Genomic DNA, 27036 nt, shown 5'->3' on the forward strand with positions numbered 1-27036 from the left:
CACACCCCAAGTCACACCTATTCAGGACTCCTGCCCAGGAGATGTCAAGATTTTGTGATGCCTCATCGTCACCCTTTTCCTCCCGCCAAATTTCTTCCCAGGAACTGCTGTGTTTGCACATAGAAGGCTCTCAGTGCTTTGCAAAACCCAGAGTAAACACCCAGGGACTATAGTTGATACGAAATTCTTTTTCTCAGCCTTGGTCAGGTCACACCTTGAACTTAAATAGGCCTGGACACTTTTTTTCTTCCTTGCTTCCTATGTTGTTTCTCGCTGGGGCTTCCAGGGGGTCCTTCTAGAACAGAAGGAAAGTGATATGCAAAAAGTGAATATCAGGGCTAAACAGGACTTTAGAGGTCAGCCTACCCAGTTTTCTTCCAAAGATAGAACCCCAACGCCCTTGCCCCTCAGAGTTATGGTTTCTAGCAGGAGGTAACTAAAGACCAGAGATTTTTTTTTTCTTTCATTCCTTCATTCAGCTGACATATATGTGTGTCTTCTGTATTCATAGCGGTTTTGAGAGGGTGCATCAATGACATCCTCCCCCGCGTAAAGCCCTTTTATGGCTTCCTGTTGGTCTTCAGATAAAGGCAAAACTCTTCTGTACTACGAGCCTTTGAGACCCTGCCTCATCTGGCCCCTATCTTCTTCTCCAGCCTTGTCTCACCCCACAAGACTCCTTGCCTTCTGTGCACCAGACAGGGCAGCTTTGGTTCCTTTGAGTTCTCCCTGCTTCCTTGTGCCACAGGGCCTTTGCGCATGTCCCCTCTATCTGAAATGTGCTTGTTCCCTCTTCACCTATACATCTCCACTCATCCTTCAGAACCAGTTCTGACCAGGTTTACTTCCTCAGGGAAAACGTTGTAGATTAGATCAAAGCCACCTGTTTCAAGCAGCCTTCTTCTTTGTCCCCATCAGGGCCAACTCCCTGGGTATGCAAACTCATACGCAGTTACAGAGCCCTGTGTTTAGAAGAGCCTGACGTTTGGTTTAATGCCCTGCTCTCACCACCTTGAAAACCTTAATTTTTAAAAAGGGGGCCCCACGTTTTCATTTGTAAGGCTCCCCTCCCCAGCAAGTTATATAGCTGGTTCTGGTCCTAATTGGAATTTTATGCTTGTCTGTGTGTGACAATCTGATTAATGACTTTATCCCTGATGGTCCTGTGGGCTCTAGAAGGGGCTGTATTTTGGGTTTTCTACTTTTATCCCTATCACCTAACACCATTCCTGGCCCATCGTAGGTGCTCAATAAGTAATTGCTGAATGAGTGAGGGAGGATGATTCTTTTAGGACTTCAGGGTTTGGTTTGGGAGGTAAGTGCGTCTCCCACCCTGCTCCCCCATCTCCTCGAGAGCAGTGACAGTGTCTTCCCTCTCCTTCTGTGGTGTCCAGCGCAGGGTCAGTGTGTGGGTTTGAGTAGGAACTAAACACCCGTCTGTAATCAAGGGAGTGTTTGGGGGCCTGGCCAGGCCGCAGGTGATAAAGTGTTGTGGACATTCAGAGCAGGGGAGGAAGGCATGGGAGGTCTCCAGAGGCTTTCTGGGCAGGTGGCAATGGTACTGAGCCCTGAGGGGAGGCAAGAAAGGATTGGGTGGAGACAGGGTGGTGTCCGGGCATTCCCAAAGGAGTTGTGTGTGAGTCTGGCAACAGCACATAATTTGGGAGAGACACTCCAATGTCTTTGTGTCCCCATCTGTCAAGAGAGAGAGAGATGGAGGTGTGTGTGTGCAGGGTTATATTATGAATTATGAATGCAGGGATTAGATCCTGGAAGTTCTGCATCCCCAGGAGTCAGCTTCTGTCATGCCCTCATTTATTTATTTAGCAAATATGCAGTGAGTTCCCACGGTGTGCCAGACCCTCTTCTGGATGCTAGAGATACAGTGCCCGCCCCCTCCCCCCCAGCTCTCAGCTCAGAGCAGGGCTCAGAGAAATGCATGAGCACGGGGTTGAGGGCCCTTAGCAGAGGTACCTCACCTGTCCTGTAAGAGATGAGACCAGAATGGTCAGCCGGGCCAGGTCTTGAGGGCCATTATAAGCCGGATTAAGGGTTTCAACTTGGTCCTTAATAATGGATGGCATCGAGAGTTTTGAAGCACTTACTAGACAACTAGAGTATCAGGCTCCGTTCTGGACGATTTCACACACACAGGTGTATTTGGTCCTACTGATAATCCTCTGAGCCTCAGTGAATATCCTCATTCCCATTGCCCAGATAAGAAAACCATGGCCAGATCTGTGTTGCAGAAAGCTCACCCTGATGCTAGTAGACAGGATGAACTGGAGGAGGCCAGGGGGAGGCTGGGAGGGCTAGGGGGACAGCCACACGTGGACTAGGGCAGGGCCTGGGGCTGGAGAGAAAGGATTGGAAGGGGAATGGGTGAGATTTGATGAGACCTACGATGCCTAGGATTCTGTCTGGGGGTGCTGGGGTGGACAGCCTCTCTGAGATGGGGAGCACGGAGACAGGTGGTTTGGGGGGGGTCAGGTGCCAATGTCCTAACCAATACCAGCTCTCGGCCCCAAACAGGAGGCAGAGGAAGAACCACACCAGCAAACTTCATGAGTTGGCACTGCTGTTGCCTGTGGCCCTGAAGACAGGCACCAAGAAGCTCACCAAGGTATGGGGGTGGAGGGAGAGGAGGCGGATGTGGGGGGCAGGTCTGAAAATCTCAGTAACCGGGTTACTATCTCTCGTCCTGGGGCCCCAACACAGACCCTCTCGGCGACAGCACCGAGATGGGCGTGGTCCTGCCCTGAGTGGGCCTTTCTGTGATCCCATCACTAGAAGCCTGGGGGATCCTTTCTTGCAAAGGGGCAGGGGCAGCTGGGAGGGAAAGATCGGCAAGGAGCCAGATAAAAGTCATCACTTTGGGGAGTCAAACAGCCATGGGTTCGAGCCTGTCAGCCCTGAAGCGGCAGGACTCTGGGCAGGGCCCTCAGCTTCTCAGCCTCTCAAGCATCCTGTTTCCCAGCCATAAAACGAGGGAACATAATGTCTACTACCCAGAGATATTGTGAGGCCCAAACGGCACACTAGCCGTGACCGTCCTCGAAGAAATGTCACTTCCCTCTCTGAGTCCCTTGTCCTGGGTCCTGGGGGCGGCATCTCCATCTCCCGAGGTAGCAGGACTTAAAGCTGCTCTGCGCGTCCCCCAAGTGGCTACTCGATAAATACATACGGGGCTGAGCTGCCTCCTCCCTCCGCCAGTGGCAACAACTTACTAAGGGTCTCGGAGATCTTGAAGGCGTGGTGTGATGTTTTCTTGCTATAGTTCCTCTCATTCCATCACGTATCCACTTATTCATCAGCCAGTTATGGAAAGACTGTTGGATGGCAGAAGCTGTTCTGGTCGCAACGAGGGGAGGCAAAGGAACTTGAGACCCGCCCCTCATCTGCTGGGAACTCAGAATGTGGTCAAGACAATAAAGATTCCAACCCAGGAATCACCGATCCCCAGCTAGAACGTGCTTCTTGCCTTCTGAGAGGCTCAGAAGAGTGGGCGTTTGGGGCAAGATCCAGATCTTTGGGTGCCAGATCCTAACCCTCACCTCCTGGGTGCCTACCACCTTCCATCGATCACCGGTTCATGTGGACTCTCCCTCCTAAGCCTCTCGCAGCCGTTGGCACTGTCCTAGCTTCCTGTGGCCGCTCTAGCTTCCTGTGGCCTCACAACTCTGTGTCTGCAAACAATGCGGATTTTTTCTCGAACAGTGTAGAGGGCTGAGGTCCAAAATCGGCCTCGCGGGTCTAAGAGTCGGTTCTTCTCCAAGGCTCCCGGGGAGAATCCGTTTCCTTTCCCTTTGCCAACTTCTAGAAGCCGCCTGTGTTCTTTGGCTCATGGCCCCTTCAAAGCCAGCAGTGTAGCATCTCCCAGTGTCTCTCTTTCTCTTCCTCTGCTCCCATCCTCACCTCGCCTTCTCTGCCTTCGACCCTCCTGCCTCCCTCCCACTTGTAAGGACCCCTGGGACCACAGTGGGCCCACTCAGTTAATCCAGAACAATCTCTGCATCTCAGGATCCTCCACTCAGTCACATCTGCTGAGTCCCCTTTGTCATATTAGGCAACATATTCACAGGCTCCGAGGACTAGGACATGGACGTCCTTAGGGAGAGGCATTAAGCAGACCACCACGGTGCTCAGAAATACCTGAGGAATTTTGCCCTCTGTCCTCAAGCATCTGTGTATGCAATGTGCACAGGTATTGCGATCAACTCTTGGGAGGTGGGAGGGGGGGCAGAGACGACTGGGGGACAGTCCTGGCCCCGAAGGAATGACAGTTGAGTCAGGCGACAGGCAACATTTCATCACTGACCGCATGACCACATCTCGTGGAATTCTCCCCAGGCCTCAGCCTGCTTTCATGACCATTGATCCTCTGATGTCTTTTTTTTTTTTTTTAAGATTTTATTTATTTATTTGACAGAGAGAGCGAGAGAGCACAAGCAGGGGGAGCAGTAGAAGGAGAGGGAGAAGCGCAGGCTTCCCGCTGAGCAAGGAGCCTGATGCGGGGCCCGATCCCAGGACCCTGGGATCATGCACTGAGCCAAAGGCAGACGCTTAACCATCTGAGCCACCCAGGCACCCCGATCCTCTGATGTCTTAAGGATCCCTCTTCCTCCCCACCTTCATCCTTCCTTGGGTTCAGTCCTGGGTCTCCTGCTCCATGGACAACCTGCGTCCCTGCCAGTCCCCAGCCTCCCCCTCGACTTGTGTGCCTGGAGGGTGTCACCACGACTTGTGACAGGGCTGTGCTGTGACAGACGCGCTCAGTCTGATGCTCAATGAATGAACTGAGCTGTTATGTGTTGCCTTTCCTGTGTTTGAGATTTGGGGTGTGGCTTAGGTTCGCGGCATCCTTCCTCACCATCCTGACTCATGATGTGCCCCCAGCCCTGTATGGTCCTGTGGCTTCTCTCTCTGACCATCAAAGCCCTGGGCATATTCCTGGGACTGTTTCTTTATCTCTGACCCCTTTAGATGAGGGGTTTTGTGAGGGTTAAGGACCATAATGGAAACATTTCTATCCCCAGCACCCGCAGGGCCAGCAGACAACAACCATAGCTACTCCCAATTTACTGAGGGTTCTAGGTGTCAGACCCCGAGTGACAAGCATTTTGGATACGTTTTCTCATTTAATCCTCCCCCAAGGCTTGAGAGGTGCATCTGGTGTGCTCATTCTCCACTGTGAGGAGAGGGGTCATGTTGCCCAGAAGGACACAGCTAGTTAATGGCAGAGAGAAAGAGTCAGATGTGTCTCATTCCAAAGGCCCACATCCTCAACTGCTTGGTCACTCAGTGCTCAGTAGGTGTTTGTTGAATGAATGGGTGAATGAGTGAGTGAATGAATGAATCCCCTTAGCGAAGACAGTTATAGGACCTGTCGATCTTGTCTTCAGAAGGTCTCTGGGATCGGAACCTCTGGCGTAGCCCCCAAGCTAACCTTCCTGAACCATCAATTCCTGAACCTTCGGTCTTGGAATCTGAAATGATGCCCAATGGCCTTCTGCATAAAACCTTTATACTGCTACTAATCACATTTCATATAACTTGACAGTTTACAGACACAGCGTAGTGAATGCCAATCATGTGCCAAGCCGGGGGTTGGAGATAAAATATCTGCTCTTGAGAACCCCATGGTCCGGTTCTCAAAGTTAGAAAAGGTCCTCATTTAATCCTTTGAGAACCTGATGAAAGCATTCTCATTCAATCATCGACGAAGTATTTATTAGGCAACTGGTATATCAGGCTCTGTGTTGGGTGATTTCACACACACTAATTTATTCAGTCCTAATGATAATCCTCTGAGCCTCACTGACTATCCTCATTCCCATTGCACAGATGAGAAAACTGAGGCTCAAAAAGGTAAAACGGTCTGTTCCCGATACACAGCCAGGAAGTGGCAGATTGGATCCGGGTCCTTCCAAAGTAACAGTCTCCTGCCTGTGTTACATGTATTCCTTAGTTAGATTATAGCTTCCTTCCATGGATCAGGTCACATCATTTCAGTGACCGTCGCTTTCTAGCTTATGGAACAGTTTCACACAAGTCCCTTTGTGGGACCGTGTTTCCTGATCTAGGGTTTGGAAGATTACTGCTAACGGTTTTATTGGTATTCTAAGGACCCAGTTCAATCCAAGAAATACTTACTGGTGTTCTTCCCTCACCTCTTCACCAGGCTAACTCCTGTCATTCTTCAGGTCTCCACTTAAATGCTGGAGGCCTGGGGCGCCTGGGTGGCGTAGTCGGTTAAGCGTCCAACTCTTGGTCTTGGCTCAAGTTGTGATCTCAGGGTCCTGGGATCAAGCCAAACGTTGGGCTCCATGCTCAGGGGAGGGTCTGCTTGGATTCTCTCTCTCTCTCCCTCTGCCCCTTCCCCATCTCTAAAATAAATAAATAAATCTTTAAAAATAATAAATGCTGGAGGTCTTTCCAGACACTCAAGTCCAATTTTAGAATCTCTTGTTACACTCTTATTCATAATGCTTATCACACCGTTGATAATTCTGTATGACTTACGAGTTTATTGAGGGCTGCTGTCCTCACTAGATTATAAATTCCATGAAGGTAAACAAAAGCATGTCTGCTTCACCCCTATGTACCTGGCCCTCAGTGGGTAGTAGTCTTTTTTAGCTTTGTGTCTTTGACACTGACTTAGTACTTGGTGGCTGGCTGGGTGATGCCTGCTGGGCAGAAGGCATCATGCTCTGTGCTACGGAGATCATCCTTCAGCGATCAGTGGCTAAGCTACCTCTTGATTCTGTGAGCAAAGGATACAGAAATCACTTAGCTACAGCCTCTACCCTCAACTAGTTCAAGGTCAATGAGAGAGAGTAACGCATGAACAGGTAATTAGGCCAGGGCATTGCAAGAGTGCTGAGGAGGGACATCCGACCCGGCCTGAGCGAGAAGGTTCAGGGAGGTGGGAAAGCTTCCGGAAGGGGAGACCACTGTGCTAAGGCTCAGAGGAGGAGAAGCCAATGCGGGAGCTTGTGGGGAGAAGAGGAGGGCTTTGCAGATAGAGAATACAGCATGTGCAAGGGGCCATGGGTGAGAAGCCAAACAGTGTGCGTTGAAAAACTGGGCCAGGAGGCAGGCAGACCTGAGTTCAGATCTCAGCTCTGCCCCTTCCTCTCTAACCTTAGCAAGTCATGCTAGCACTCCGAGCCTTGGTTTCCTTAGCTGCAACAGACCTCTCCCTGAGCTGCAGCAAGGTCTAAACAGAATAGGAATATCTCCGCCACCAGAGGAACTGTCGGGCTGGGGAACGGGCTCCTGCAGCCTGTCTCTGGTCCCCTGCAGCCTCACATTGTCTTGGGCCCCCATTCCTGTGCTCAACCCTGTCTTTCTTTTGGGGGCAGAAGGAGATTCTGCTGCATGTCCTGCATTACATTCAGTACCTCCAGAAAAGCATCGATGTGGCCAAGGCCTTGCTCAAATTCCATACCACCAATGGGGAAGGCGGACTCGGGGGTAAGTAAGTTCAGTCACCATTTCCCAGGGCCTGCTCTCCATCAAGTCCGGTCCTGGCTGTCAGGGATACCAAGTGACTTCGATGAGCCCCAGTCCCCGGGGATCTCAGAGCCTGGCAGAGCTGACAGAGTCAGAGAGATGGGCCCGATGCCGTGAACTCAGAGCAGGGTGTCTGGGGCCTCGCGACCGGGCCTGCGCGGACGGTAGCCTGGGGGAGCTCCGGCAGGCAGGAGAAGCCGTGAGCAGGAGCACGCAACCACAGGAAGACGTGTGTGGAATGTCTGGGACAGGCCAGCAGCTGGTGTGCTTGGAGGGACCGTGTAGCATCAGGACGACGTGCGCAGGCTCGCGAACCAGACCCTGACGCAGACACATGTCTTATGACCTTAACCTCCCTGTGCCTCAGTTTGCTCATCTGCAAAATGAAACCAATACTAGTACACTTGACCCTTGAAGAACACGGGTTTGAGCTGCATGAGCCCAGTTATACGCAGATTTTCTTAGATATATCCTGTGCAGTCCTGTAAATGTCTTTTCTCTTCCTTATGCTTTTAACACTTTTCTCTAGTTTTCTTTACTGTAAGAATACAGTATACAACACAGGATATACAAAATATAGACTAATCACCCGTTTGTGTTATTGGTAAGGACTCTGGTCAATAGTAGCCTAGTAGTAGTTACATTTTTGGAGGGCCAGAATTAGACATGGATTTTCCACAGAGTGGGGCTCGGGCTAAGGAGAGAGACGAAGATGAGAATTATGGCGGAGGACTTTAAAAAGCCAGGAAAAGCCATGATCAGATTTTTTTTTAAGCAAGAGGTGCCTGACATCTAGTGAGCAGGATTGGTTGGTTACTAAGGGAGAAACTCGAGTCAGGGAGGTCAGCAAAGAGGGCTTTAGGAGGGATCTGGACCGGAGACAGGCCGATCTCGCACTGAGGGTGAGGCTGGGGACAGAAGTCGTACCTTTGGGCGATGTTGAGGAGGAAGAATTGAGAGGCCTGACAGAGAGGCAGGGAAGCCTTTGGGAAGCGTTGAGTCTGTCTTCCTTCTTGGAGGACCCCGAATGGCTTTGGGGGGGATCTGAGTTTACGCCCTGGAACCTCTGTCGCCTGGCCGTGCAACCTCAGACCAGTCCAGGCTCCTCCTGGGAGCTCAGTTTCCACATCTATAAAGTCAGCTTGGGGACTGTGGCCGCCCCCCAGCCCTCTGCCCAGGATTGGGAAGCACGTCTGGAAGGAGGAGGCAGGACGGCATGAGGTCGGGGGGCATCTGACCTCTTTCTCCACCCTGTGCAGGGCTGGGTTGGAACTGGGCCTCGGGCCCTGCCCGGCGGAGACACTCCACCCCTTCGAGCTCCCCGCACTCTTTTAAGTCCCGTCTTCAGGGAGCCTGCCGGAAACCCCGGAAGAAGAAACCCACTGGATTGTCAGGTACAAGGGAGACCAGATAGGAAGCCAGGTCACATGGGAGCAAAGCTCCTTCTCCAGAGCCTTTCTCATTCCAGGGAGGCCCGATCAGCTACCCAGAGCCCCTGGCACCGCTTTACAGTGAGATCTATCTGGTTCAACGCCCTGGCCCCTGGGCTCACTATCTCCGAGGCCTGGCATGGTTGCTTTCCTTCTCTGAGCCTCAGCATCCTGGGGGTGGACCACAGGGTGGTCTTAAGGACCAGGAGCCTGGGTACATACCCTTGGAGCAATGCTGAGTGGAGAGGCTCATGGTCAGCACTCGGTGAAGGGAAGCTGCTGTTACCATTTATTGTCCTTACAGCCAGTCACCCGTCCTGGGCCAGGGCATCAGGGGGCACAGGCTGATGGAAAGACCCAAGTGTGGAAAGCAAGCATCCCCGGGCCAGCTTCAGCCTTGCTGCTAACTCTCCACGTGTCCCTTGGCCTCTTGAAGGCCTCAGTTGGCCTGTCTTTAAAATGGGAGTTGTACCTAACCAATGATTTCTAGTCTTGGCTGCATATCTACTGAATCATCCAGGGAACCGTAAAAAATGCCTGTGCCTGAGCCTCACACCCAGAAAGTCAGGTTCCAGTGGCCTGGGGTGGAACCTGGGCATCAGTATTTTTTCCAGAGCTCACCAGGTGATTCGAATGTGTGGGTAGGGGCAGGGAGCCTCGGCTGAGGTGACTGCTCGCTGAGGATCCAGACTGACCTGGGAAGGGCTGGTGAGCGACCAGGCCCGGCAAAGCTTGGAATAGGCTGGGGGGCCCAGGGCAGAGACGCCCTCCACCGGAGCCCCCTCTGATGCTCGTCTCTCTGCTCCCCCAGAACGCCAGACCTGGGCCCAGAACCCTCGCCGCTGTCTGGCCCTGGACAGGCCCGGGAAGTGGGCGACCCCATCCCCAGAACAGCAAGGAAGACACATGGGGGGGACCACCACCCCTTCAAGATGTGCCAGCCCCGGCTGTCACCCCAAAGTTGCGTCATCCCTGCCTCAAGGTGACAGGAAGGGAGGCAGGTCCCGGCTGACGTTGCTGGACATGGCTGAGAACAGCATCCACTGTGACTTCTCAGGTTGCTATCTGCCCTCACCGTTAACTTAGTCCCTTCCACACTCCTGGGCAGGCGCCCGCAGCATCCCAAGTCGGGGCCCAGTAGTGGGGCCTCCGCGGTGGCCAAGAGGGACTCTGTCTTGGGCCTCCTTCCCCACGTCTCCTTCCCTCTAGGCCCCGTTGTGGATGGAAGGGTGGGGCGGCGTCAGCGAGCCTCTTGGTGGGGCTGTGGGTCACAGAGCCAGGGGAAGACGGGCAATGGCTCCCATGGCTCCCATCCCTGGGCCACCTGGAAAAGGTGTGGTGACGTGCCCAGCAGGGCACCGGACGAGACGGGGGCGCCTGGCGGGCTGGGGCGGTCCTGAGCCGTCCTGCCCCCCCCCATCCGTTTATCCGGCCCCTGCTCCCCGAGCATCTCGGGGCCAGGCCGCGTGCGAGTGCTAGTGCCACAGCCCAGTGAAGGGGCACAGAGGGACCCCGACTTCCCACGGTCGCCCAGGAGGCCATGGGGGCCCAGAGGAGGCACCCGACCCACCTGGGGAGGGAGGGCTCTTCGGCTCTTCCGCTAGTTGTGTGACCTCGGGCAAGTTACCTGGTATCTCAGGGTCTCAGTTTGCTTAACTGTAAAATGGGCATAATCATGGTACCCTCCGGCAAAGGGCCACTGACTCGTATTAAAATGCCCCAAACCGTGCCGGCAGGGCGAGCGCCTCGTATGCGTTGGCTCTCATCGTCTTCCTCGACAGTATTCCACTTCAGGATTTTAGTTCTCTTACACCTCTGAGAGGGATGTGGGTTTCCAGAAACCGAGGGGTCATTCGGGGCATCCCATAGGCTCACGCAGAGGCCCCGCAGCCCGAGGTCTTACGAGGATGTGGGAGGGAGAGGCCGTGGCAGACCGTGGCACTTCTCCATCCAGGTATCTGTGACTCCTGGGATTTGTTCCAGTCCCAGCAGTAAGCATTCCCACTTGCCTCCCATTCCCCCCAGGCTGCTATGGCCGAGTCAGCGGCCAGAGTGATGGGCTCTACCGTGCCTTCAAGGCCCAGCAAGGGGCTGAGCAGATCCACTTTCTCAACAGGACCCAGCCCTGTCCCAGGTAAGGGAACCCCAAGGGCTCCGAGTGGGGGAGGCTGAGGTGTCTGGTCCGGCACGGCTGAGGGGTGGTGAGAAATGAGGTCGCTTGCCATCCTCACTGGTGTCTGTGGAGAGAACACCGCAGGCCCAGCTTCGTGCGGGCTGCGGACGCTCAAAGCAGAGCCTGGCTTTGGGGCTGCCGGACCAGGGCTGCGGCCTCTCGCCAGCCTCCCTGCCTCGTGCCTCACCCCTCCAGCCCGTCCTCCCCAGGGGCCGCAGTGGCTTTTCTAACCCCGGACCTCGGTCACATCAGCTCATGGCTTTCAGGCCTCCCTCAGTGCCCGTGGGGCAGAGCCCCAGTATCTTAGTCGGTATCTGAGAGCTTCCCTGGCCCCAGCTCATCTTGCTAGCCCCCTCCCCTGCCCCAACCCCATGACCCTGACCCAAAACACCACCACATATTCGCCACTCCATGGGAGCCGTGGCCTTGGCCTGCTCTGGACTTTTCACCCTCCTGATCCCTGTTCCTGACAAGCCTGTCGCCCTCGACCACCGAGAAGACCACCACCCTTCAGGCTGAGCTCAGTGTGGTCCTCTCTCTGAGTCCTGCTGGAACACGGCCCATCACAGCCCTTCGCCCTGGGCATCAGCACGCGGGGACGGCCGCCTCTCCTCACCAGCCTGAAGCCCCTTGAGGGCAGGCGCCTCAGCTGACTAAGCTTCCCGCCCCGCCCAGCAGCCAGCACAGAGTGATCCCTGTCTTTCGTCACAGCGGGCGACACCAAGACACCCCAGGGGGAAACGGCTGGGCCCAGGGCTCCGGGTCTGCCTCTCGAATTCCCACCTCTTGCAGGCAGAAGCTGGTGTTCTACAATTCCAGCGAGGAGCTGGACAAGGAGTCCCCAGATGCTGACCCTTGGCTTCCAGCCTGGACCCCGGAAGGCAGCCCCCCTGGTGACTGAAACTCCATCTCTCCTCCTTGTAGGCTTGTGTGGGGCCTTTCCCGCTCACTTCCTTCTGAGCAGCACTGAGGTGGGAGGAAAGAGGACGGGGACCCGGTGTCTGCCCAGCACAGGGCTGTGTGCGGCCACTGTGGCAGACGTTGCTAGCCAATCATCCCTCTTTCTGTGAAGCCCACACGTTGCCTCAGAATCTTTCTTAACCCAGAGCCCCAGGTGGCTACAGTCAGTCTCTCAGAGGCGGCACACCAGACACTGATTCTGTTTTTGGTTATCCATGACCTGATGCCAGGCATGGCGTCTCCTAATTTCCTCTACAAAGCACTCAAAATGAGCACTTGACCGAGTCACCCTTCCCCCATGTCTCACACCATCTCCTCAGCTCCAGCCACCACACTGGGGGAGAAGGTCATCCTCAAGCCCGATGCTTCCTTTTCAGGGAGCCCGCTGGCCTTGGGGCCTCCCCAGATTAACAACTGGAGTGTGACAGGCCACCCGAGCGAGATCCTAGGGCTCAGCCCCTCCCTCTTCAGCTCCCCAGGAAGGCTGCCACCAGATCAGATCCGGGGGGATGGCACTGAGTTCCTGACCCAAGGTGAGCTCCCGGGCCCAGACCCAACGCTTGGTCCGTTCAGAAAACATACGGCGATAACCCACCAAGTGCGCTGCCCTGGGCTCGGCCGTGCTGGGTGCCCCGGGGTGGATCCCACCCGGGCTCTGGCTCAAGAAGCCCGCAGCTTCGTGGGGAAGCGGCCCCGGACCGGCCCAGTGAGGGGAAGGCTCCAGGAGCCAGCGTCAGGGACCCACGCCCCCTGCTCAGCTTGGAGCTGCCCCAGGGGAGCTGGCCTGTGAGCCGGATTTGGTCCTGGGACAGGAGATTCCTGAAGCAGAGACCCGGAGAAGGGCACCGGGGCGATCTGCTCCAGCCACCGCCCGCTGTCCCTCCCCGACAGCTCTCTTCAAAGAAGTGTTCCTAGATCCCGAGTCTTCACCTTCTGACGACATGCTTGAGGCGCTCCAGGACAAGGTAGGCAGCCGTCCACAGACACGGCCGACCGTCCGTCCTTCTTCCCACACGCATCACTCTCCTCCTTCACGGACTCACCCGGGCCCGCGACCAGGCGGCCGCCTCCCCCCACCGGCTCACTGTCCATCTGTTCGAGCTTCTCCCTGTCCTTCCAGAGACTCGTCTACCGTCTGTGTCCTCATCTGGCCACCGGGCGCCCCACTCATTGCTGGCCACCGGGCGCCCCACTCTGTGCTGGGCATTTGGAATGAACTAGACCCCAAGGACAAGAGCTAAAAGCTGCCGGGTGCCCAGAAAAGACCCCACGTAATTTTAACAGCTGCGGGGTCTCTGGTGACCCCAGGTGACAGACGAGGAAACTGAAACCAACAGAATGAGCTCAGGAATCCTCAGTTGGAAAGAGCCTCCCTCCCGGGCCCCAGGGCTCACCTCTGGCCACAGTCCTCTCTGGGGTCTCATCGCCCAGCTGACAGAAGGGCAGCCCCAGCTCGGGTCCCCAGATGAGTCTGCCTCCACCTCTACTCTTTCCTCCAACGAGGAGCTGAACCTGTGGCAGAAACAAAAGTAGGCACTCTTAGCAGAGCTCTTAGGACGTGCCAGGCACGGGGCGAGGTGCTTCTCAGCCCTGCAGGGCATGTGACGTGACCTCATTCTGTAGGTGAACTTGATGCTCAGAGAAGTTACCACTTGCCCAGGGCATCACGGCTGCCGACCCTATGGCATTAAGAGCTACTGGCCCAGAGCGGGGGGCGGGGGGCGAGCCCCCTGAGCCCAGCCAGTCCCCCCGACCCGCTGTGGGAACCTGGGAACACTTGCTTGGACGTCCAGGGGCTGTTTGGACGAGGTTGTCTTAAATTCGAGCTGGTTCTGATGCTCCCGTGACGTTAGGAAAGCTGTGAGTGGGGACATGAAGGGACACCGTGGTCTCCCCTCACATCGCCCGTCTTTCTCCTTCACCTGCCAGGAGATGCGCTCGGAGGCTCCCGAAGACCCCCCTGACTCCCACAGCTTGTGCAAGTCGTCTGTCTCGCTGGACCACTGCTACCTGTCGCTGAGCGAGAACAGCAAGGCGCCGTCCAGCTCCAGCTCCAGCTCCAGCTCCAGCTCCAGCTCCAGCTCCAGCTCCAGCTCCGAGGACTCAGACACTGAGTCGGTGTGGAGGCGGCAGGAGGTGATGGGGGGACAGCCATCGGCGAGGTCGCTCCCCCGTCTCCTGCCGGCGCTCACCTCCCCGTCCCCCACCCAGGACGCTCAGGCCGACCCCGAGGGCCTGCCGTCCTCCAATGACGAGGATGGGGACTACACGTGGACCCCCACCCGACGGGCCGCCACCCTGCCCGCGGCCGGGAGGAAGGCCAGGAAGGGCCGGGCGGGCCGGGGCCCGACGAAGCCCAAGGAAAACAAGAAAGCCCCCTGCCCGACCCAGATGAAGAAAAAGTGCGTCAATGGCTTCATCATGTTCTGCAGGATGAACCGGAAGCAGTACATCCGGTGGGTGGGGGTCCTTTTGGGCCCTGGGTGGGGCCCGAGCTGCACTGTCTCCCCCCCCACCACCCGGAGCATGTTGCCCCTGCTGACACAGTTGCCCCTTCTGGCCATGACCCACTGACCCTTCCTCAGTCACCACCCCCACCCAGCATCTAACCTGGTCCCCTTGCACTGGTCAAGGCCTGCAAATTGTACGCAGTGAAACCTAACTCAGACTTAAGAAAAAAGGAACGTGTCTCACATAGCTTGAAAGAGGAGAGAAGGTAGATGGCCTTCAGGTGTGGCTGGGCCCAGGGCTCAGGCGATGCCGTCTGGGCGTTTTGTCCCTCTCTCCACTCTGCTCTTCTGGGTTGGCTTTGTTCTCAAGCACATGGGGTGCGCTTGGTAGAGGGTCCCCCCAAGGCTCAGGTCCAGCGACCCAGGGGGAGGAGAGCTCCTTGTTTCTAATGTTTCCCGCAAAAGTTCTTGGGGCTGACTTGATAGGTCAGGCGCTCAGCCCTGAAGGTGGGGGGGGTCGGTGGGGGGAGGCCCCCCAATCCACAGCAAAAAGCTGGTGCCCTGACAGGAAGATGCGGGTCCCCTCCAGGTCCCAAGACTCGGTGTCCCCTTCCCGACAACCCATCAGTCCCCCTCCCTTCTTTGACACCTGGGCTCCAGAGGGTGTGTCCTGAGGCCCTTCAGGCCAAAGTGGGTAGAAAAGATCCGAGTTCTAAGAAGGGAGCCTCCTGTGGTCAGACCGTTGGCCTTCGCCCCAAACAGCCTGCCCTGTGGGCCTCTCCTCACCTCTTCCCTCCTGTCCCAGAGCCTGTCCTGGGACTGCGTCCACGGCTGCCACCAAGGAGCTGGCCCAACTCTGGCGGGTGATGACCCAGCAGGAGCGAAGACCGTACTGGTGAGGAGCCCGGGCCCCAGGGGCGTTGTGGGGGCGGAGCGGAGGGGCCTCCTGGGCCCCCGGACACCTGCTCTGATTTTTAGAGCCTTGGGCTTCATGATGTTGGGAACAGGTTGGAGTTTATTACTGGGGTGGAAGATTTGGGTGTTGCCAACTCTTATGAGATCGTTGGGGGGTGACGGAGGTCGGAAGGTGCTCGACCTTGGAGCTTAGACGGGCAAATAGCCCAATTCGGGCTTTGGACCCCCTTTGCCCTTCCTGCCACAGGGAGTTTCTCAGAGCAGGAGGCTGGGTCTTTATTTCCCTGTTACTAGCCCTCCTCCCTCCCCTCCTCCTGTCCACCTGGTCAGAGCAGCCGCCTGCCCCCCTCTCATCGGCCCCTGAACACACAGCCCTAGGTGCGCACTTCGTAACAGATCTCACAGGAGTGTGGGGCTCCGGCGGCCCAGCCCCGTTGTACAGATGGGGACCTGGAGGCCTGGGCTCTGGCGGGGGGCGGTGAGACAGACGCCCCCCAGGGCAGGGAAGGCGTGACCACCGATCGGCCCCCCTCTCCCCCAGCATCAAAGCTCGTAGGTTCAGCCTCCAGCACAACCGGATCGTGAAGCAGGACAGCTCAAGCAGCGAGGACGAGGACTGGGGGACCCCCAAGCCCTTCTACCAGCTGCTGGCCGAGAAGGCCCACCGTTCCCCAGAGCTGGGCCCTCTGCTGCCCCCTCAACACAACTGAAAGGGTAACCCTGCCGCGCCCCCTCCTCTGCTTTGCAACCGGGAGCTGGTGAAGAGGTTGTCCCCTCCTGGGCCTCACCCCTCCTGGAGCAGGCTGGGAGGGGGCGTACTTAGAGCCCCTGATGCTGTGTGCGTTTGCCTGGTGCTGGGGCCGCCTGAACTCAGCCTGCCCGCCGTCACCTGCCCTGCCCTGCCCTCCATCCCCCGCCCTGCCCGCAGCCCCTCTCTCGCTTAGGTGCCTCCGGGGGCGCCGCCGGGCCCGAGGAGGGGAGTCCTGAGTGAAAGGCAGTAAGGTGAAGTTTACAAGAAGGGGCCCGCTCTGCCCTTCCACTGCCCACCCCAGGGTTCAGTGGTTCAGCCCTGTTCATTCTTACCTCGCCCCACTCCTCCCTCCCGTTCTATTTATAGATTATTTATTGTTTGCAACAAAATAAAGTGGAAGCCTTGTTACCAGCAAGGACAAGGCAGGCTCCTTTGGTCCCCTGCTTCCTCCGCCCTGGGTGGGGGCTCCTCCTGCAGGATCTGGAGGGCCCGGGGCCTGCAGTTGGAGAGAACCCACACCTTCCCAAGCGGCAGCACAGAGCTGCCCTCCAGCCCCCCGGCCCTGTCAGGCAGCGGCGGCCAGAAAGCCAGAATCTCGGGTGGGGATTTTTTATGGTCCAGTGTTTCCTTCGGACAAGTAATTTAGAAGGTAGCCCACACCCCTGGAGGTTCTAGTTGTCTGTTAACTTTATTTTAATTGAAATGGAGGCATAACATGTCCTAGAAAAATAAAGATTTATGATACAAACTAGACACAGGGGTCAGGGTTGCCCCAGGGGTGAGGGGATCTTTGGTCTGGGGCCGGAGGTGAGAAAGAAGGCTCTAGTCCAGGGGGAGCCCCACGCAGGCCTCCCCGCACCTGCCTCCCTTTTCAGCAGGGAGGGCCCAGCCGGGAGGGTCCCAGGGGTCTGGGGCACAGGACTGCCTGTCCTCCACCCTCCGACTCCAAGTGGTTCTGAGAACACTGGATGTCAGTGGACCTATTAGTGTTTTAGGGAGCGACGGGGGCGGGCCCAGGGGCTCAGAAATCCAGCCACGTGGCAGGGCTTGCAGCTCACAGCTAGTACCAGGTTGAGGGGGGCAGAGCCCCCGAGTCAGGCCCCACAAACCTCCCTGTATATTTGGGGCACAGAGCAAGGGCTGTAACAGAGGATGCCGCCGAGCCCAAGGATAGTGTCCCTGGGCGGGAGTGGACAGGGGCCAGCCCCCCCTCCCCCCCGGCACCTCCAGGGCTTGGAGAGTTTCCGCGGCCCGGGTTGGGGGCAGCGCACGTAGTGTGTGGAATCTTCGGCTCAAAGCAACCGTGTCTGGGCAGCCCCCTCGTTCGGCCCCAAGTGATGTCTGCGCGGCCCCAGATCTTGAGCACCGTTGGCAGCAGAGGCGTGGAGACCCGGCGCGGGGGGGCGGTCACAGTTCCAGGGGGTCTTCCACAGGCACCGACTGTAGCTGGGTCAGAACCTTGGGCTCGGCTTCCAGCCCCTCGTCAACCTCGCCGCCGGCCGTGGACCCCAGGAGCAGCCCCTCGGGGTCGGGGTCCGGCAGCCTCAGCACGGCGTGGGGGGCCTGCGTCCCCAACCCCTTTTCTGCTTCCAGCAGCCCCTCCGGGCCCGCGCTCAGTTCCAGGCCCGCGGGCCAGACGGGCATGGCTGCAGGCGACAGCAGGAGCCCTTCGGGCGGGGGCGCCGGGAAGCCGGGTAGGAGACCCGAGGAATCCGGGGAGAAGGGCAGGCTGGCGGCGGCGGCAGCGGGGACGGGGACGGGCGGCGGCGCAGACAGTGGGCCCAGGGCGTGGACGTCCGGGAGAGCAGGGCTGGGGGCCACCGGGAGGGCTCCTTCGGGCACAGAGATGGCCGGGTCTGGCTTCAGGGGCAGGGCCAGGCCGGGGGCAGGCGGCAGGACCTGGGAGACCAGCATGCTGGTGGGGAAGGTGGCCGTGAGGATGATCTTGCCCTGCTGCACGGCCACACCTGTCACGATGGGGCTGCCCGACACGGGGTTGGCCAGGAGAAAGTTTCCTGTGGGGACGAGACATGGGCCAGGCGCCGGGGTGAAGATGACGCTCAGCAGGGCAGGCAGGGAGATCAGCAGGAGGCAAAGCGAGCCTCTTCGAGCCCCTTCGAGGCCGGGGCTGCGTCTGTGGGGCTTGAGCCTCAGGCCGCCGCCGGCTTCTGGAGGGTTCTGGGCCGTGCCGGGGGGGGGGCTGCCCAACCTCCCCAGAGCCCACTGCCGGCGCCGCCCCCCCAACCCCCCACCTCAGGCCCCAGCAAGGCAGGAGGTACCTGGGGCGGTGGCCGAAGGCAGCTGCAGGGCAGTCACGCCCACCCCGGAGTTTATCAGGTGCACGTTGGCGGGGCCCGCGGCCGCCACCTTCACGGGGCTGCCCGGCCCGGCCGCCAACAGCTGCAGCGGCCCCACCGCCTGGGGCAGGGTCACCACCTGTGAGGTGGGCACCACCTGCGGCAGGTTCAACAGTGGGGACGCGGGGCCCAGGCCTGCAGGGTACCCAGGGGGCGGGGAAAGCGGCACCACCTGGGGAGCAGCCACGGAGGGCACTGGCCCGGGGGGCAGAGGGAAGGGGGCAGCCGGCGGGGGGCCGGGCACCACCTGGGGCAGGGGCCCCGCAGCCTCCTCTCCCGCCGGCCCCGAAGCAGCCACCTGGGCCTCCTTGGTCTCGGCGGCCTCGGGCTGAGCCTCTTCTAGCCGAACCTCCCCGGTCTGAGGGTCCAGGACCAGGGAGGTCTTGCCCTCGCTGGCCCCCTGGGGCCCGGGCTGCGGTGCAGGAGGGCCACTGCCACCCGTGAGCAGCAGGGGGCCCAGGCCGGAGGCCTCCCCGAGGGCCAGGCTGTTGATGATGACGGGGCTCCCGTTGAGGAGCACGGCGGGAGAGCTGCCCGCAGCCAGGAAGCTGCCGTTCACCAGGATGGAGGAGGAGGCGGCGCAGGGGGCAGGAGGGGCGGCCCCGGCCAGGAATATAGAGCCCTGGGCGGGGGCCTCCGCCGCCACCGGGGCCACCGCCCTGTCCAGGTCCTCGGGACTGCGGCTGCACTCGTCCTCGGTGGCGGGGTTCCCGTCAGACTCGCTGGCCAGAGAAAGGATTGTGAGTTGTGGTCCCCAACGCCCTGCGTCCCCACTGGCCGCCCCGCCGGAGCGCGGGGCTGACCGCTGCCTCCCCACCTTGTCGCAGCCCAAGCTTCTGCAGCCGCAGGCCTGGACCGGGCGGGTTATAAAACCTCCTCCTGAGACCACCCAAGGACCCCCAAGACGAGCCTCTGCAAGTCCAGCATTGATACCTCTCCATAAAAGCTAAAGCTGGCCCCACCGGAGGGAGGAGGCCCTCCTCTCCCAATCCCTTGGCCTCCGGGCCCCAGAGGCTGAGCACTGGGCTGCCCTGGGGTCCCCCGGGTCGGGCCGCAAGCTGCCCGGCGTCTTCCCGGAGAGTGAGGAGGCAGCCGCCGCCGCCCGCTCAGTTCCCGGTGCCTCCCCCCGCCGGCGTCAGAAAAGGGAGTGAGAGGCCGGCGCGCAGGGTGGGAGGGGAAGGGCTTGGGTTACAGGGAAACCGGAGCTGGGGAAGGTTCACGTTTCACAACAAAGACAGACAACGGACCACGCTGTTTGGGCCCCGAGGGGGGGTGAGTGGGGGGGGGTGAGGAAGAGCCACGGTCAGGGAAAGGCCCGGCAGCCCGGGGGCGTGAAAGACGCCTCCACGCGCGGTGGGTGGACAAGGCCCCGTCCCCCTTTCCGCAGCCCCCCTTTTCCTCACTGCCTCCCCCCAGCCACGGACACGGATGGGATTTGGGACGGCGCTCTGAGCGCAGCAGAGGGGAAGAGGTCTCCCGGCCTCCGCGACAGGAGCTGCAGGGTCCGGGAGAGGGCCCGGGCCGTGTGCCTGTTCCGTCCACACGTATTCCCTGCGCCCTGGGGGGCGCCTGAAGGCGTGAGCAGGAGGTGTCCCCAGAGCTCGGCGCGCTGACCCCAGCCGTGGGCATGGGGGAGAGGGGGGTGGCTGGTGGGTGGCACGTCCCCGGGAAAGCGGGACTTGCGCCGCCCGGGTCCCCTCACCTCTTGCAAGGCGCGCCGCCGCCGCCCCCGGTCCGATCGCGCTGTCGCCGGTTCTTGAACCAGTTGCTGACCTGCGTGAGCGAGAGGCCGGTGAGCGTGGCCAGGCGGCGCTTCTCGTCCGGCGTTGGGTAGCGGTTGCCGCGATAGCAGGCCTTGAGCGCGGCGCGGGAGCGCTCCTTGAAGCAGTAGACGGTCTCCTCGCCGTCCCATATGGTCTTGGGCAGCGGGAACTTCTTGCGCAGACGGTACTTGTCCACTGCGCCCAGCGCGCGGCCGCGGGCCCGCTCGGCCTCGTGGTAGCGCGCGCGCAGGTAGAGGTCCTGCAGAAAGGCGTGGTGGGCGGCGGGGAAGGGGCGGCTCTCGAGCAGCCGGTAGAGCTCGGCGTACTCGCCCCGCTGGAAGGCCACCAGGGCCCGAGCGCGCAGCACCGGATCGCTGCCACGTAGGCGCTCGGCCGGGGGCAGCGCGCCCAGGAAGCGGCTCAAGCGGCCAGCGTGGCCGGCTTGTAGCAGCGCCTCGCAAACGCACGCCACCTGCTCGGGCGAGAAGCGGAGGCCCGTGGGCGGCTCGGCAGCGGCCTCGGGGGGCGACCCGGGGACGCCCGGGGATCCCGGGCCCTCCGCTCCCGACGCCGCTTCGCCCGCCCCGGCCCCGGCCGCGGCCGCTGCCTCACCCTCGGCCGCCTGCAAAGTCTGCAGGAGCTGGCGCGCTTCCTCCTCCTCTTCTTCGGTCGCCGCCGCCGCCGCCACCGCCGCCACCGCCTCCCCCCCAGCCGCCGGCCCCGCGCTCGGCTCCGCAGGCAAGGTAGCCATGTTTTGCAACTTTGGGAAGTTCCTCCCTCCTTCTCCTCCTCCCTCGGGCTTTCCCCAGCCCCCCTCCCCCGCCCGTCCCCCCTCTCCGCCCTCCTCTTCGCGCTTCCCGATCTTCTCCCCCCGCGCCGACCCCGCGTCTCCCCCAGCAATGCCAGGCCCGGCTCTCCACTTGGGTCTCGGTCCTAGTGTCTGTGTGAGTGCCCGCCCCCCTCCCCGTCTGTCCGTGATTCTCCTTTTGTTTTCCCTCCGCCTCAGGCCGCGCTTTTTTGCCTCCCCCCGCGTGTGCCTCAGGCTCAGGGCCTCAGTTTCCCCATCGGGACAACGGAGAAGGTAACGGGCCGTCCGGGAGCGCTAAGGGCGCGAAGCCACCTCCGCCCCGAGACTAAGCTTCTGCACGCCTCCGTCTCCAGAGTCCTCTGAAGGCCCCCCCACTCCCCCATCTCTGCCTGCGCTCCGCCCCTCGGAATTCCCGGCGCCGCAGGGGGGCGGGCCTGGCAGGGAGAAGGGGCGGAGGAAACGGGTTAGAAAGTTTGCAGCAACTTTTCTTGAGCAAGTCTCTGGAACGGAGGCGCGTGGCCCGCGCAGGCGCAGTGGTAGGAGGATGGCCGCGCGCGCAGCCGGCCCAGCCCCCTTCTTCCCGGGGAGCGGGTGGCACAGCTGGGCCACAGCTGGACAGGGGGCGGTGCCTCCTGGTGGCTCGCTAGCCATCTCCTATTGGCCGGATGCCGAGGCCACGCCCCTCAGCGTCCCCATCCCCACCCCCGTCCCTGATTCGTCAGCTCTGCGGCCCGCTAGCCTCCCGCCAGGCCATTGGCTGCCTCCACTCGCCTTCCGATTGGCCCCCTGAGCAGGCTCCTTCCCGCAACGCAAAGAGAGCGGACACCGGGGACTTCAGAGCTTTGGGCAGACGGGAGGGCCTTTTATTCGCGAGGATCGGGGGTGGGGTCCTAGGTGGGGAGAGACAATAAATACTGAGGAATGTCGGGGTCTCAGTGCATCCAAAACGTGGATTAGGGCGCTGGGGTCCTGGAGCCTGTCAGCGGGTCGGAGGACAGGTCAATAAATACCCAAACTGCCGGGGCGGGCGGAGCCTGCGGTGGCTCCGAGAGCCGCTTACGTGAGGAGGGCGCGGGAGTCCCCGAAAAAGCGGGGCTGGCAAAAGCACAAGGTTTCCGAGAGAGCGGGCGGAGCTCGCACTAGACGTTCGCCGCGAGGGGAGAACGTTCCCGGGATAGCAGGGCCTCATGCACAAGGATTTGTGGTCTGCGAGCCGATGGGGGCGGAGGGGGGGAGGGGGGGAGGCGGGGAGGGTGAAAAATTGATGGCCGAGCCCTGGCCCCGCTGCCTTCTCTAGATCGCAGTTTGCCCATACATGTCGGGGCCTCAGCCAGGCCGCAGGAAGGAAGTGGTCTGCCATCCCCACCCCCCGGCAGCAGCTGCAGCATTGCCGGTTACAAGCCTTCCAGGAGCCCCGTGCTCCGACCGCGGGCCCGGCTCCTCCCTCTCCGGCCGCCAGGGGGCGGGCCCGGATCACAGGGCTGGAGCTGGGGCGGACACCCACGCTTGGAGCGGTGTGAACGCGGAGGCGGTGGGAGCGGCTTCTGGGCGGTGCCCAGGTCACCCAACCCTCCTGCTTGGGGTTCTAGGGTTCAGGGGGCGAAGGCGGCTCCTGGGTGGCGCCAGACCGGGGCGAGATGGTCGGCGCAGGCCACCAACCCAGTGCAGCCCAAGGCGGCGGCAGCAGCCAGAGCAACGGCGAACAGGAGCAGGGAACGCGCCTCCGATAGGTCAGGCTTAGGGACCTGCGGACAAGAGGGCGGGATCAGGTCCCCGCGGCACGGCCCACCGATTGGCTCCTGAGACTCGCCACGCCTACGCCCATAGGTGGGTCCACAATCTTTTCTGCACTGCGCCCCGCCCCCGCGGGCAGCTGCGGTTGGTCCGCTGGCAAGCCTCAAGTCTTGTCGGAACTCGCCACTGGCTGCTTCCTAGCGGCCTGTGCTGATTGGCTGCCCGGGCATCCTCCCTCCCCGCGGCGGGCCGGGCGGGACAAAGGCGCAGCTAAGCAGAGGCAGCTTGGGGTAAGTGGAGCGAGGAGGGGGCGCGGCGGCGGGCGGGCGTGAGAAGCCGGACGTACCCTGGCAGGGAGCAGCAGGTGGCGGCGGTGCATGGGGCCTGGCCCCACCAGCGGGCATTGGCCCAGAGCCACGGCCGGGGGGCCATCTAGCTGGAGAGAGAAGGGACAGGTGACCCGATCGGAGCCCAGCCCGGCCCGGCCGCCCTCGGCAGGGGGCAAGAGACAGCAGAGGGAGTCGGGGAAGGAATCGAGGGAGTTCCTAGACGGGATCTGGTGGGGCTATCTGGAGGGGGGGGGGGCCTGAATGGAGGGTGTCTGCCGTCTGGAACCCCCAAGAGATAGGGTGATCCCTAAATCTGGACGAGGAGACAGGGGCGGGGTCTGCAGAGGGGCCAGCAGGCTTGATACAGGGGAAAAAGAGGGGTCTTACATGGGAAGGTGGATCCGTGGCCCCGGGACTGGGGACCCCCGTGACAGCTGGAAGGAGAAGAGAGACGCATAGGGCGCGTGGAGGGGCGGAGGAGGGCGGTGGCGCGGCGTGCCCCAGCCTGGGCCCCTCGCCCTCCCCCAGGTGTCCACACACGCCGGGGGCCCACCTCCCTGGCCCCCCCCCCCGCCCCGTCGCCCTCGGGAAAGGGGACGCCTGAGGGACTCGCCTGCGTCTCCCCCGGCCTGCAGCAGCTCCATCCGCTCCTGCAGCTGCTGGACGTGCGCCTCCAGGTCTCGGTTCCGGGCCTCGGCCTCACGGAGCTGACTGCGGGGAGGAAAAGGAAAAGACCGTGAGCGCGCCCGGACCCGAGCGAGACAGGCTGCTGGCGGTAGAGAGGCCCCTGCGCCCCGACCCCGACCTGGCAAAGCTCTGGTTAGCTGTGCGGATGGCCTCCAGCTCCCGGCTCAGGCTCTGCCGTGTAAGCACCTCCTCCTCCAGGGCCTCCTGGAGCTCCCGCAGCGTCACCTGGGCCTCCCGGGCCTCCGCCGAGGCTGGAATGGCCTCCGGAACCGCCGCTTCAGCCTGCGGGCGGGACGCGCTTAGGGCGGCCTTTGGCTCCTGCGGCACCCAAGACCTGGGCACAGGTTCTAGGCTGGGACCCCGACCCCCACCCCGCCCTGTCCTCTAGATCTCTGGGAATCCTCACAGCTCCTGCAGTGACCCAAGTCTCCTCCTTCCCTAACTAACCCCAGCCCCTGGTCTGGGCCTTTCCCACCCACCTTCCACACACAGGAACCAAAGGACTGGTCCTAAAACTCTAACCCAACTTGACCACGGCCTTCTCTTTCTCTCCAGCCCCTCAGCGCCCTCAGGGGAAGGCCTGCCTCACCAAAAGGCCCTGTTTGGTTTGTTTCCTGATGGCCTCAGTCTCGGCTCCCCTCAGCCTCCTCCAGCCTCCTCCTGGAACAAGTCAGCCTTCCCGCCCTCCTTTCCTGTTCGAGAATAAACCTTTGCCTTGAAGTTCTGTCAGCTGACCAGTGAGTGGGTCCTTTTCTTCCCATGGATGGTCCTCCTCCTCCTTCTCTTCGGTGTTGTCCCTTCCCAGAGTCCCCTCCTCCCACACACAATGGCCGGTTTTAGTGTCTTTATAGGGATTGTTTCTGGCTGAAGTAACTTTGCCTCTACTGTGTTTTCTGTCCCTTTCTGTCAAGTGAGCTCCCAGAGGGCTTAGCGCTCCACAGCATGCAAGACCCCGGAAGCCCTTGCCTTTCTTGCCCATTCGTCCCTGACTGACCTCCTCCTCCAAAGACTCACTGTTTCCTCCAGTGGGGGCACTGTGGCCTCTGGGCTGGGTGCTTGCACAGTTGGCTCAGGCAATGGCTCGGCCTCCAGTTCCATGGCCGTGGGGCCTGGGGCCTCCTCGTCCCTGGGGAGAGGAACAGGGCAAGGGGAGGGAGAGCTGGGCCCCCTCGAGAGGTTGCCCCGCCCCTGGATGTAGAGCCAGGACTCCCTCTCCTGTGGCCATGGGAGAGCCAGACCCTGAAGAACCCCCAGTGTGAGGAGGGGGAGGGACAAAGAGAAGGGAACTGATTGCCAGGTTGGTGTGACTGGTCCCCTTCTTGTTAGTAAAGGCCTGCCCTTCGCATGGCCTCATGGGCCTGGGAGCTGGCCTCTCTGCACCTTCTGGCAGATCCTGGGCTCCAGATACCCATGCTCTGGGGTCTGCTCATCTCCTCCCTCTCCATGTGACCTTTGCAGACCCCTCTCCTTTAGACGTCAGGACAGTGAGGGGGGATCCCACCCAACTCTAAGCCACCTCCCAAGATACGGTCTTTTTCTGGTCATCAGCCCCCTGCCCCCACCATCCCCAGCTGCTGGGAAGAGGTCACGCTCTCCCTGGGAATATGAAATTGCAATAAAAGTGGATGTTGCCTCCAATCCAATGCTCCCTCTCGTGGAAACAGGTGTCAAGGGCCTGATGAGCCTGGTGAGCATGGAGACCAAGCCGCAGCTATTCATCCAGCTTGGGTTATAACAGAGATGGACTGATTGAGTCCCGACCCGCCCAGTGAGGAGAATACTGCACAATGGCTCATGCTGTTGTTCATTCATGGTAAGAAATGGCATTTGTGGGGTGCCTGGGTGGCTCAGTTGGTTAAGCATCTGCCTTCGGCTCAGGTCATGATCCCAGGGTCCTGGGTTCGAGTCCTGCATCTGGCTCCCTGCTCAGTGGGGAGCTTGCTTCTCCCTCTGCTTGCAGCTCCCCCTGCTTGTGCTCGCTCTCTACTCTCTCTGACAAATAAATAAATAAAATCTGAAAAAAAAAAAAAAAAGGCTTTGGGGCACCTGGGTGGCTCAGTCGTTAAGCATCTGCATTCAGCTCAGGTCATGATTCCAGAGTTCTGGGATCGAGCCCCGCGTTGGGCTCCCTGCTCAGCGGGAAGCCTGCTTCTCCCTCTCCCCCTCCCCCTGCTTGTGTTCCCCCTCTCGCTGTGTCTCTCTCTCTGTCAAATAAATAAATAAATCTTAAAAAAAAAAGGCTTTATGGTTATGAGTGATTCGATGAGTTTGTATTCTTTTAAGGTCAATTTAGAAATTCTAAACTTATTTTCTAAGATTCTGAGGTCCTATGACTGTACTAGAAATCTGAAAGTGGAAGGTTGGAAGATTCTGGAAGGCCGAGTCTTTGGCTCTGAGGTTTTACAACTGAATCTAAAATTTCACAGTACTCATGGTCTGAGATTTTAAGGTCCTACATCTCTGGACTCCTAATAGTCCGTGGTCCCAAGGCAGGAAAGTTCCAAGATTGATCCTGCAATTCTACTGGGTGCCCCTGGACAGCATCCCGGGACCTGTGGAGGCTGGCACCACTGGCCCGCTCCTCACAGGCTGCCCAGGGGCACTGCCTACCTGAGGGCCATGCAGGAGTAGGAGTAGCCCACAAACGGCAGGTGGACCCCCAGTGGCATGCCTTCCCGCATGTCCGTCAGCGTCTCCTATACAAGAGAAACAGATGTGGAGTGACCTGTGCTTGTCAGAGCTGGTCCTTCGCCCCTTCCCAGTCTGGTTTTAAATACCCGCTCCCACTATCTTAAGTGGCCCCTCCCTCGTTTTCTTTCATTGTGTCCTGCGGCTCCCCTTGGGGTACTCTCCATGCTGTAATTATATACTTCTCCAGGTTGTAAGTGGATGAGGGCAGGGGCTAGGGCTGGCTTGGTCCCTCTGTGTCCCTAGCAGCACCTGGCACAAGGGCACCCAGGCTGAACATGCGCTCACTCAGGATAGTTTGTTGAGAGAGAGATGGCCTAAGAGAGATTCCTCCGCACTGTGGTGCTTTCCTGCCTCTCACTTCTCATCCCTCCAGGTCTCAGCTCAAATAGTGCCTCCTCCAGGAAGCCCTCCAGGACTTTCCATGCTGGGTCAGGAGCCCCACCCCCTGGCCCTCCCCTGTTCACCCCCCCCCC

The 27036-nt window shown here is 60.0% G+C and overlaps 3 protein-coding genes and 1 long non-coding RNA gene across 5 annotated transcripts in view; 2 read left to right on the forward strand and 2 right to left on the reverse strand.

The window, feature by feature from the left end:
• Positions 1 to 2404: 2404 nt before the first annotated feature.
• On the forward strand, positions 2405 to 16482 carry MEIOSIN (meiosis initiator). Its single transcript, XM_081807910.1, has 12 exons — positions 2405 to 2623; positions 7365 to 7476; positions 8775 to 8909; positions 9757 to 10002; positions 10971 to 11079; positions 11911 to 12011; positions 12456 to 12611; positions 12970 to 13043; positions 14008 to 14214; positions 14290 to 14534; positions 15334 to 15423; positions 15985 to 16482. Exons 1-12 carry the CDS (start codon positions 2405 to 2407, stop codon positions 16151 to 16153), a joined length of 1863 nt encoding a protein of 620 aa, XP_081664036.1. The 3' UTR covers positions 16154 to 16482.
• A 381-nt stretch (positions 16483 to 16863) lies between these two features.
• SIX5 (SIX homeobox 5) lies at positions 16864 to 21360 on the reverse strand. The gene is made up of 3 exons (XM_006738500.3): positions 20254 to 21360; positions 18474 to 19273; positions 16864 to 18209 (listed from the first exon to the last, which is right to left on the reverse strand). Exons 1-3 carry the CDS (start codon positions 21063 to 21065, stop codon positions 17602 to 17604), a joined length of 2220 nt encoding a protein of 739 aa, XP_006738563.1. The 5' UTR covers positions 21066 to 21360; the 3' UTR covers positions 16864 to 17601.
• Positions 20961 to 26073, forward strand: LOC145717615 (uncharacterized). The gene is made up of 4 exons (XR_014140955.1): positions 20961 to 21057; positions 21357 to 24050; positions 24428 to 24609; positions 25537 to 26073. It is a non-coding gene; the product is annotated as an uncharacterized LOC145717615 (long non-coding RNA).
• Positions 21956 to 27036, reverse strand: part of DMPK (DM1 protein kinase) — a 10451-nt gene continuing 5370 nt past the window's right edge. The window contains exons 9-15 of one of the 2 annotated variants that reach the window (XM_081807113.1): positions 26483 to 26568; positions 24887 to 24998; positions 23991 to 24154; positions 23799 to 23896; positions 23573 to 23619; positions 23203 to 23288; positions 21956 to 22867 (exon numbers count right to left, since the gene is read on the reverse strand). In XM_081807113.1, the coding sequence (XP_081663239.1) occupies positions 22708 to 22867; positions 23203 to 23288; positions 23573 to 23619; positions 23799 to 23896; positions 23991 to 24154; positions 24887 to 24998; positions 26483 to 26568 (753 nt within the window). In that variant the 3' untranslated portion in view covers positions 21956 to 22707. Of the gene's footprint in view, positions 22868 to 23202; positions 23293 to 23572; positions 23620 to 23798; positions 23897 to 23990; positions 24155 to 24886; positions 24999 to 26482; positions 26569 to 27036 lie in introns of both variants that reach the window. The other variant, XM_081807114.1, reaches the window with a different exon arrangement.

This window comes from Leptonychotes weddellii, chromosome 16, assembly GCF_054177405.1.
Source record: "Leptonychotes weddellii isolate Sample4059 chromosome 16, ASM5417740v2, whole genome shotgun sequence".
In the NCBI taxonomy this organism is placed as follows: Eukaryota; Metazoa; Chordata; class Mammalia; order Carnivora; family Phocidae; genus Leptonychotes; species Leptonychotes weddellii.